Below are 12,152 nucleotides of genomic sequence, written 5' to 3' on the forward strand. Positions count from 1 at the left end.
ATCAAATCCAATATGCGAAATCAGAACCAAAATTAATAGAGACAATGTGGATAGCAGTGGCGCAGCTTAGTTGGATTGACGTCCCTCTCGCAATGCTTCTATTCGCTTCCATAACTTTTTTTTTAAAGATAATTTGAATATTTTTGTAGTTTGATTACTTGTAGTTGTTGTTGTTTATGGCTGTGACAGTAGAGAAGGAGGAAGATGAGGTTGACGGTTGATGACGGTGGCAGTGATGATGGTGTTGGTGAAGGAGGTGGTAAAATTGACGAAAAGAATAAAGAGAGGGTTGAAATTTGTTAGAGGGGTATTGAGATTAAGGTTAGAAAAGGGTAATTTGGGATTTTTAAGTTATTTTTCAACGTTTGGATAATTTTGTCATATAAAATCCTTCTTTCATGGATACAATTATAATTTTATTTTTTTGTGGATAAATTTATCAACGTATAAAACTTTCGTAAGTAGAAATAGTAGTTTACTCAATTATTTATTATTATCATCTTAAATAATATTCTATTATACTAATCATGATAACAATTTTTTTCCATAGACTTAAGCATAATAATAATAATAATAATAATAATAATAATAATAATAATAATAATAGTTCATGGCTAACAGTATGATAAAAAAAAACTATTATTGATATCATAGACATCATTATTATAAACATGTAATAATAATAATAATAATAATAATAATAATAATAATAAAATTAACAATAAATTTATTAGTTAAAACATATAAATAAAGAACACAAAAATAAACATATATATTTATCATAAAATTAAAAAAAAAATCACTTACCCATTGAGGATGATTTAGATATTCAATAATGTGTTTTTCAGATAAAATAATGAAGACCCAAACTTTCATTGATTCTTCCTCCTTACAAACTTCTCCCTTTCACCCTCAACTCCAACCCTTTCACTCTCAAAACTCTCACTCATAGCAAGTAAAATGAAAGGGAAACGGTAAAACACTCATGGTCTGTGTTTTGCTTTTAAAGGCTGGCTCCACCACTCTTCTTTACGGGTGTCACACATTTAGGTGGGGAGACTGTCAATCGCAGGCTGCATTTTGTGTATGCACCCTGCTAAACGCATGTTGCGTTTTGGAGTTTCGAGGATGGTCAAAATTGCATGACATGTTGACATGAAAGGAGGCAGGAACACGTTTCAATGCTTCCTTCTCCTCCCTTACCAAACGCAAGCTGCGTTTTACAGCTGCATGTAGCTTTTTTAATTTCAGCTCAATCAAAACGTAACTTGCGTTTTGCAGGTTACTGACTTTAGCAGTTTCACATTTGTGAATTACACACCATGTCACAATTTAATTGCACATCTGTATTTTAACTTCCATAAATAAATTAATTTTTGACATTCATAAATAGTTTTTACTTTTCTCGTCTTATTGTTAACTTTTATTTTTCTTATCGAATTAAGCAATGGATTCTGAATCATGTGACGTGTTTATTTTCGATGACAGATTTCGTCTTTCATGTTTTGATATGTTTAGTATGCCTCCTTTGAAAAGTGTCATAATCATTTTTATTGCTTAGGATTTCTGTATATAATTTGAATGCCATAACATATTTGCTGCAATTATCTTTGAGACATTTATGGCGATTTTAGTGAGACTAGGGAAGTGAGCGATTATTAATGTCTGGGTGCACGTCTAACAGAACTTAACTATCGGTCGGGCATGTGAAAATTTTAATTTTAATGTATTATCAGTGTTTTACATTTATAGCGATTTTAGTGAGACTAGGGAAGTGAGCGAATATTAATGTCTGGGTGCACGTCTAGCAAAACTTAACTATCGGGCATGTGAAAAATTTAATTTTAATTTATTATCAGTGTTTTAAACTAGTATCTAATTATGTATTGTGAACAAAAATAACAATTTTGACAGTATAAATAACTTTTTAAAAAAAGAATATAAAATATTTTACATTATTAATACATCAAAATTAATCTATAAATATGGTAAAAATATTAAAATACTACCAAAGTAAAGTAATAAATTAAACTTCAAATATTCACAGAGTCATTTATAGCCGAGCTTGGCATTATTTTAGGCCTATCATTTGGAATGTAAATCACACCCTATCCAGTGATGTAAGGGTTTGTATCAAATTGATGTGCAAAATGAAAATAAGCGTAGTCATGAGAAGTGTAGCCACTTGGTCTTATCCTATTTTGCATGATCACTGCCTATAAATGTAAAACGTTTTTGATTATCAATAGATATAAGACGAAAATGAAAAAATTATCTACACAGGAAAAACACGACATGCATCACCATGTTACAATGGCACTGCCATGGCAACTTAACAATGTTTTTAGAGTAAAAACAAAAATGGAGTAAGATTTATTAACCAAAAAAAAAAATCAATTTAGTGTAAGTGTAGAATGATCTTATCTTAATTACGATCTAAAATACAGAGAGGATCCTCTGATGTTTCCAGCGATCAACTGGAGTGATTGTATATATTATTGTACGAACTAAGAAGCCCTAACTAGCAAAAGGAAGAATATATGTATGGAGATAAATCTGAATATAACATTCATGCTAACTTAATTCAACCGTAAAACAAAGAAAAATTGAAAAAGTTATGATTTTTTAAAAGAGGATTTGCAAACTCTACAACAGATGCCATAAAAAAGGCAACATAATATTGGAAGGTGCCAAAGCTACCATCACACAAGCTGCATTTGGTGATCAAAGCAATATATTGGCACAAGCTTTGGCATTTTTAACCAGACGAAACCTTCCTTGCGGAATATACCCGATAAGCTGCTAACCCAACAATCACCACTGCTGCTCCAACTGCAATATCATAAGGTCATGAAATCCATTAACATCCAAGCTAAAAAGTGCCACAGGCATAAAGTAAAACAATGGCAGACAATTTCATGCCACAGCTTTATATATTAACCAGAAATACAGCTCCCAAGAAAGCATCCCTCTAACCATGGCCTCTAGTGACTCCAATTTATTAATCTTATTTATACCCTTTAATATCTCATCATTCATTGCTAAATACTAATTAAATTTCAAGCTATGTCCACTTACTAAGGTAGTGAAACATGGAAAAGTTCAGATTTTAGATGAAGGCAAAGTGAACGAGCTGCAGAAGCAAAGTTAATCAAAAGACTATTCTTTCTAGGTAGCATATGACCATATGAGATCAATCAGCTTAGGATACAAGATGCAGTTAATGACCAGGTCAACCTGAGAGTGCCCATACCTGAAACAACCATAAGAGAGCGATTTACGAGCCTCTGGTATTGCTTGCGGCTTTTCCCAGCTTCAGTTTCTGGAATGCTTAAATGAGGTTGCTCTGCTGCAGTTACAATTCGGCGGAACAAACTGTTGAAATCGCCTAACTTCACACTGATTGGAATAGGAGCCTCTACTCCCATATCCTGACTAACCTACAAGCCACAACATTGTAAGTGTGCTTGTAGTTGATACAGGACAAAACCAGATATATTAACTATGACATCAGAATATGATATTTTCCTAAGATTTGTGCCATATATCATGTGTGCTATATAACATAATGAGAGATCAGCAAGATATAGGTGGAGAATACAAACAAAAAAATTGGTGTTTAAGTCAGGGAATAATAACTTATAATGCAATATCACAGATGAGACTGAGAATGTACACGAAACACAGAACTGGTAGCTATTACAAAACTAGTGATGAAAGATATTATAGCACCAAACAGAGAAGAAAGTTGAAGGTGGCAATTGAACAACCCCAGTAACTAAGTGTAAGCCAAATTCCAGGGTATCATCATCAAAGCCAATACATTATATGACTGGAGGAAACAGGGAAAAAGTTTATTCATCTGACAAAAGCGGGGATAGCTACCAATAACGGGAGGGTAACACAGGATGAAGAAAGCAGCAAACATGTAGCAGCAAGGGTCTACATAAGGACTTGATGGGGTGCTAAGAGACAAGTGTCGGAAAAGGCATGCCAGAATTTACAACCAAACTCCAAATATTATGCCCAATTGCTATATGTTGAGGTGCAGATGGAATCATAATTCTAAAACTTGTCATATTCATCACACTAAATTGCCCTTTTTATCTAATGATCCAATAATTATGAAGCATCTTTCAAGCAGAGATTAAAATCAAGAGAGCAAGAATATGCAAACTCAATTATTTATGAGATCATGCAAAGCAACAAGAATCATAGGTACCCTAGTAGACTCTTGTATAGCCATTGGAAATGAATCCAAATCATCTTTAGCTGCAACTATAAGGCAAGGCACCTCATAGCCAGTATCTTCTCCATGACCAGCAATTTCAACAAGGAGTTCAGAAGAGGTCCTCCATGAGGACTCATCAGACCTAGAGAGAGAGAATATCTGGTTAGTCACATACATTGATCAATTTTTCCAAGAGATAGTTGTCCACACCAGATTGCCAGAGAAATGAAACTTAGATTAGATTCCAGTGGATGAGTTGTCAATTTAATCAGTGATTTCTAAATATCATACTACACTTCGAAATGGATTAAATATCTTATTTTTAAGATGTGTTTTAATTTGGTTTCATACTCTTAAGATGAACCCAGCAGTTGTTTCTTTCAGCCAATAATTGCTTTAGGTATTTCATCCAAATTCACAATAGGTTTTACTAATTCTGTATGTACTAAAACTTCATGAAGGCGAAATATTGCTCAAGAACTAAAAGCATCTAAACAGACTCCACAAAACTAATCAAATTTGAATTCAAGGAAAAATGCAGTCTCTGCAATCTTCAGCTATAAATAAACAATATTTTTATTAACTAAATAGTAAGACAGATTCTATACTGGTTTGATATTGAAGGAAAAAAGCAGAAGATAAATGTTGATTACTCTATATATATTATGGAAGAAAATATTTGGTCTGTACTTATAATATAATATTGGCCCATCAGAAACAACCAAAATCCATTCTAACACAACTAAATATGTTCCACAATATTCATGTGGCAAAAACAACCATGACTTCTATAGAAGTGATCTTTACTGTCAGTGGTCACCTGTCATGAACAAAAACTGCTATATCACATGAGGCTAGAGACTCTTTATTGGACAGAAGCTTTCCAACTCCATCTTCCGGAATCTCTCTCAGTACAAGATATTTTTTGTTTTCCTATAAACAAAAAAGATGACAACATATACTTTAGAAAGAAAGGATGTCAAAAAATGGTACAAAATGAATGCACCAAAAGCAAGAGGGAGAAAATGTTTGACACACTAAGCAGAAGCTGTTGTCAAATGTCATTAAGTATCATTACCATAGAAATATCAACAACATTTACTGCATATCTATCCTCAGTGGTTGGACTGTAATTTTCGGCATAAGGCCTGCATCATTCATTAAATAACAATAAGCCAAGGATATTCAATAGCTAAGGACATATTACTAGGAAGCTTCACGGTAACCTATAAAACGAGAACACCTTGAAATAAAAGAGTTCAGTAATGCAGACTTTCCAGCCTTTCTAGGCCCAAAAACAAAGCACTGCAAAACATTTCTTTCCGAGTGTTGCTTCTTGCGATCTAAACGCCTCCTCCTTGTCACACGGATTGCAGATGACGGATCACCAGTATAACCAATATATATCAAATTTTCCACACTAAAAGTTGGGTTCAGAAGTGTCATAAGTGCCCACTGTCAAGAGAACCAAAATATTATAAATATATACATATATGAAGGTTCACAAACCATATATGAAGCAACAAAAACAAAGTTAAACCAAGAAAATACAATGGTAAAGATGGTCATAAGCAGCCTTGATTCTTAACATCTAAAATTGATTAAGCTCTAACACTAACTAAAGTCATCCACTACTCTTCTAAAAAACACTCGTCAAAACATAGGGATGGCAGAATATAGAATATAGAAGACTTGTGGACCTCTGATAAAAATGCATCAAGTGATAGTCCTCCAAAAGCATTTTTCTCCGCAGCATCCTCATACGGAGCTCCAGTCCAAGGACTGCAATAAAGAAAACCAGATTGTCAAATAACATTGGCAGGAGATGTTACTTACATTCAGACTTAGGAGACCAGAAAAATTCCCTAACTAGATTTTCTAAAATTGTAAGGAAATTGAAGAAGCAATTCGAAACACTTGTAACATTATGCATCACAAAAGAAGGCCTAGCTAGTACTTCATGTGAGACAACAATCTACCTTTCTGGGGCAGTTGAGAATAATTCTTCAAGCTCACGAGATCGCAACATCCCATCCTAGAGGAATAAAAATATTATGACCAAATGTCAAGGAGGTAGGCAAGTAAATGTTTGTGAATTCACATCATAATGAATTCACTTCAGAGAATATTTCAAATAACAGCCAGCATGATTAATTACTAAGTAACAATATCCAAAGCTACATGTGCAAAAGACTTACACCATCACCATCAAATGCATCAAAGATCGACTTCAAAAATTCAATTGCTTCATTTGTCAGCTCCACGCTCTGAACACATTATTAAAGGCAATCTTGATCAGGATAACACATCTTTCTGGATGTCCAAAAATTGATCTCAGACAGGAATAAAAAATTAAAGCTGGTCAAACATGACACATGAGATCAGAATTCATCCTAAAACAACTACCTGATCAGGAGCCCTTTTCAAAGGGGGAATTAGATCATCAGCAAGTTTGATATCATCATTATATCCAAACTTCCTAAGCACTGTCCACGTTGTCTCAAGACGCCCTTTTTCTATGAAGAGAGCGTGAAGGAATAGGAATCCTGTCAATGTAAGTCCACGTTCATTCACGCCTTCAGACAACTTTTCTTGTACAACCTTCTTTACACCCCCAATTTCAGACGGTTGCAAAGGAGCATTGAAACATTTGACCTGTTGATAGTTTTGTATAAGATAACCAAACAATAACATAATACTTCACTTCACAGGAACAAGATTACAATTTACAATAATACATTCATATTCCAGATAATAATGCTTGAATACCAAAAACGGCCACAATTTTTACAAAACTATGCTTAATATTTTCATCTTGGGGGGAAAAACAACCTGAAAATCATTCAACTCGGCATCACTAAACTATGCTTAATATTTTCATCTTGGGGGGAAAAACAACCTGAAAATCATTCAACTCGGCATCACTAAGGGCACCATCTCTGTCATGATCACAGAGAATAAAGATTCTCTTCAACGCTCGCACACATCGAGGTTTTAGAGTCTGTGACTCCTGATCAAATAATGGGGCTGTTGGATGAAGAACAGCCTTTTGTGCATAGTAGAAAACGAACACTCAATGCAGGTTTCAATCTCTCGGAACTGTTGCATTATTGGTGACATCACCTGTTCTAGGCTCACCTGTTGACTTTCATCTCTCAAATCAAGCTTACAACCAACCACTATAACTGGAACCTTTACCTGTTCAATAAGTACAATATTCAAATATCTATATCACAGACAAATATCTTAAATGATAATGGTAATTTAGTTACGGCATATTGGAATAGATGCATTCAAGCAGGTGCACAAGCACAGGAGATAACTATCCTGTTATGTTTGGTTTTTTATGTTCACTTCTGGAAAGAAAGTTGGCGCTGGAAGTGGAGATATAGTCTTGGAGAGGGGGGAAAGCAGTATTGTAAGGTAATAACCTCTAATTTGCGGAGGTGGGGTAGCCAAAATATACTCAAATTCTCTAGTGTCTCAGGCCGATCACATGCATAAGTGAGGACAACTGTGTCAGCCCGCTGCAATTCTTCAGCAACTTTATCACTATCCTCTGCACTGCAATGACAAAATATAATACTAAGCTGAGGAGGATGACATTCAGAAATCAGAATAGAGGAAAAACATTCTTCTCATGAAAAGGAAACTTTCAAAAAGAGAAAAAAAAATATTACAAAAGAGGATAAGGCATTCTCACAGAGAAACAAAAGTAACAAAGCTTAAATCCTAAGAACATAAACCATAAGACAATGGATGCAACAAAGTGCAAAACATAAACATTTCCCTCCCGTAATTCCACGAGGGAGAACAATTAAGTCGAAGATATTACAGCTTAGGTTTAATTTAGAAGATGTATAGATAAAACAAATGCTGAAAAAATAATTGCTTTTGATTATACGTTTAATCCAAAATAAGCTAATCCAAGTATAAAACTGAACCCCCAAATACTAAAAAATAAAAAGAGTACCATTACATCAGCTACTGCTACTGAAAACAAACTCCACTAGATTCTCAGTAATTTAATAGCCGGCCAATCTCAACCTGACTAATAACCACTATACCACTCGCTCAAATGAATATTCCATTTTGTACTCATCAAAAAGCGTAATGGAGTTGAGTACCGGGAAGAGGTGTCGATGATTGTTATGGGCACGCGATCCGGATACAGATCTTCGGGCAACTTCGTAGGAGGCAACACGCGCGGCACATTCACCGGAAAGTTCTCGGCCGCGGCGGTGATAATCAGGCTCGATTTTCCAGTGCCCTGGTCCCCGGCGACGACAATCCGAACCCCGCTCCGGCCATGCGGGTTCACTGTTCCAGCATTAGCTTTCGCCATCGAAAAAATATGCAGCGAATCAAAAACCCTAAAAAAGCTTAAAAGAATAACAAAGCAACTGAAATAAGTACCAAAAATCTACAAATTATAAATAAAAATAGAAATTTGGTGATAAAAGAAAAGGAGTGTAGGTATTTGCGGTAGAGAGAAGGAGAGGTTTTGAATATCGGAACCTTTTTTTCTGCTGATATGGGAAGAATGAAAGAAGAGGGGAAAACCCTAGCAACCGTTACCGGCGCTAGAAGGTGGCTGCAGAGGCAAGAGATGGAGGCGCTGCGTTGAGGAGTACTGGGGTCTGGTAAATGGGTTTTTCGGTTGCACGGTTAATACTTAATACTTATGATACCGGCCGCGTTACTTGACTTGCACCCGAGTGCAGCAGAGTAAGTATAACATAACATGGCGCCCTGAAACGACTGTCGTTTGAAATATTGTAGGCCTTAGCCTTTTACTCGTTTCTACGTTAACTGTGCAAAAATGATGGAAAGAAAAGTCTAGAAACAACCTGCCTGCATACTCTTAATTTTATTTATTATTTATTATTTAATTTTAATATTGATCCATGAAAATCTTTATCTTTATAATAATACAAATCTTTATTTTTATAGTAATCTTAATCTTAATTTTTATTTTAATTTTTATCTTTATCACTAGAAATTTTCAGAATATAATTTATGAATTATATATTATTATTATTATTATTATTATTTGTTTAGATTATTATTTTTAAATTTTAAATTATTTGTTTAGATGGTTTTATTTGAGTTATTATTTTTTAAATTTTAAATTATTTTATTTAAATGGTTGTTTTTTAAATTTTAAGTTATTTAACTTAAGTTGTTATTTTTTAATTTTAAACTATTTTACTTAAGTTGTTATTTTTTAATTTTAGCACTATTTTTAAAAAATTTGTTAATTCTTTTTAGCACTATTTTTTAAAAATTTGCTGACGTGGCGCTCATACGTTGTGTTCGAAAATTTATTTGTTTAGATATCATCACTAAAAATTTTTAAAATTATATTTATAAATTTTAAATTATTATTTGCTTAGATTGTTCTTATTTTAAGTTATTTGTTTAAATTATTTTACTGAGGTTGTTATTTCTTAAAAGTTTAATTACTCTATTGATCCATATAGTTTCGCAAAATTTTCAATTAGGTCCCTGTACTTTTTTTCTTTTAATTGAGTCCTCGCACCAAATTTTTTTTAATTGGGTCCCTACCCTTTTTTTCTTCCTTTTATTTAGGTCCCTATGTCCATTTTTTTTTTTAGTTGGGTCCCTATAAAATTAAGTCAATTATTACTAGGAGGGACTTAATTGAAAAAAAAAATATTGTGCAGGGACCCAATTAAAAAAAATATATAGAGACCTAATTGAAAATTTTACGAAACTATAAAGACCAACAGAATAATTAAATCTTTTTAAAATTTTAAATTATTTTACTTAGGTTGTTATTTTTTTAGCTTTAGGTTGTTTTACTTAGGTTATTATTTTTTAAATTTTAAATTGTTTCACTTAGATTGTTATTTTTTAAATTTTAACATTATTTTTTAAAAATTTATTGATTCTTTTTATCACTATTTTTTAAAAAATCATTGGTTCTTTTTAAAAATTGTAGATAATATTGCAGCTACGTTAATTTAGAATTTTTACTCTTTGTAGCTACATTAATTGATAATTAATAATACATGAACTTGATTAATTGATAATTAACAATTCGTGTACTTGAAGCCTTTTAAATATATTTATATATTTATTTATTTTATCTGGAAATTTAATCTAAATTTAAATTAAAGTCAATTAAAATTAAAAAATTTAGTTATGAGTCAACTATAAAAGTATAAGTTATAAGACATATATAACACTATAATTCAAAGTACATCAATTATTCCTTTATATATATTTAAAATCTAAAATTTCCAATGGCTGCTATTTACAAAATTTCAGAAATCAATCATACAATTGACAATTTGTGTGTACGTATACGAGTGATATGGTTATGGACACTACCAAATTACAAAAATTATTCATTGTCATACTCAATTGAGATTGTTTGGCTCGATGAAGATGTGAGTTTTCTACCAATTTTTTTATAGTATTTTAAATTTATATTATTTATATTTTAAATTTGTTTGTTTATCCCATTTAATTTTTCTTTGATTTTTATTTATCAATTCTAGAGAAAAAATGTAACACTCTACCACACAGAGCTTTACACCTAGGATGTAAAGCAGAGGTGGTGAGGCGCTACGACTTCTAAAAGTAAAATTTATATTATTAATATAGTAAAAAAAATTTATAACTAGGAGCCTTTGAAGAAAAGTTAAAATCGAAAACGGTAAAACGAAAAACGCAATACTCACAATACGTAAACGATAAACGGAAAAGATAAGAGAAGATAATATAGATATAATTGAAAGAGAGTTCCAAGGTACAAATATTAAAGCTCAAGACTCGGCTCGTGAAGATAAACTGGCTTGAGCACCTAGTTATATAACATATATATAAGAGAACCCAAGAATAAACCCAAAATACAGAGTTACAGAACCTATTTCTCCAGAATAACCTCTAAGAGGAAGTTAATACATCAGTAGATAAGTAGTGGAGATAAAAATATCTACGTATATACATATATCCAAAATAAAGCCCCAAAGACAAGGATCTCCGCTATCAAAAGCTTCCAGTATGTCTTAGCGAGGTGCCTCATATCCTGCATCTGAAAACCACAAAATATGTGTGGGATGAGAACCATAGGTTCTCAGCATGGTAACGGTGCCCACATAATTAACATATAAGGTCCCGGAAAAGCCAAAGGTAATCCTAGAACTTCTGACAATAGATTCAAACTTAAAACTAACATTTTAAACCATAAACAGAGTGAGGTATCTAAGGATTCATGGTTCTATCTAACTTCCTAACTTAACCCCTATGCTCTTCATCTCTTTCTCCAATCCTCTGAAACACCGATGTACAGACAGACAAAGCAGACAATGCAAACACAAGTAGATATTCAAACATAGCAAATATAGCAAATAAGTATAGATATTCAAGTAAGCAAACCCAAGTAGTGCAAACCAAATAAGGTACATAAATGCATATGATGCATGCCTTTCCTACTGGCCATGAGCTCACGTGTCAGTTACTTTGCCAGAGCCCGACACATCCGGTAGCTAACCCGGATATCGTCCTCTTGAAAACTAGTGGGCGGTACACCACCACAAACCCCACCATTGCGAGCGGTACACCACCACGAACCTCGCAAGATCTTCAATTGAAAAAACAACACACACATGTGGGCGGTACACCACCACGAACGCCAATATGTCTCGACAATGGACAAGCGGTAAACCACCACGAACCTTGCCAGGTCAAGCTCAAAACAATTTCATATTTAAACCTCTTTCTCAACATTTCACCAACCTTTTATCGGCAAGTACTACAACATTACATTCTCAAAAACATTTGATAATAATATAGGAATCTTTTCTTAAGATCCATACCTAAGGTAGTTACCAAAATAACACCGGCAGCCTAATTTCAATTCTGTTTTTAAAATACCAAATGAATTCGGAAT

The 12,152-nt window shown here is 33.2% G+C and overlaps 1 protein-coding gene across 1 annotated transcript; it reads right to left on the minus strand.

The window, feature by feature from the left end:
* Nucleotides 1–2,408: 2,408 nt before the first annotated feature.
* Nucleotides 2,409–8,971, minus strand: LOC107465392 (mitochondrial Rho GTPase 1). Its single transcript, XM_052254028.1, is given in 15 exon segments — nt 2,409–2,832; nt 3,254–3,440; nt 4,223–4,373; nt 5,052–5,164; nt 5,310–5,379; nt 5,475–5,686; nt 5,932–6,013; nt 6,211–6,266; nt 6,430–6,498; nt 6,638–6,886; nt 7,131–7,300; nt 7,303–7,429; nt 7,663–7,795; nt 8,359–8,613; nt 8,750–8,971. Coding segments are annotated over 14 exon segments (1,911 nt in total). The 5' UTR covers nt 8,577–8,613; nt 8,750–8,971; the 3' UTR covers nt 2,409–2,758.
* Nucleotides 8,972–12,152: the final 3,181 nt, after the last annotated feature.

Source organism: Arachis duranensis, chromosome 9, assembly GCF_000817695.3.
Source record: "Arachis duranensis cultivar V14167 chromosome 9, aradu.V14167.gnm2.J7QH, whole genome shotgun sequence".
Lineage (NCBI taxonomy): Eukaryota > Viridiplantae > Streptophyta > Magnoliopsida > Fabales > Fabaceae > Arachis > Arachis duranensis.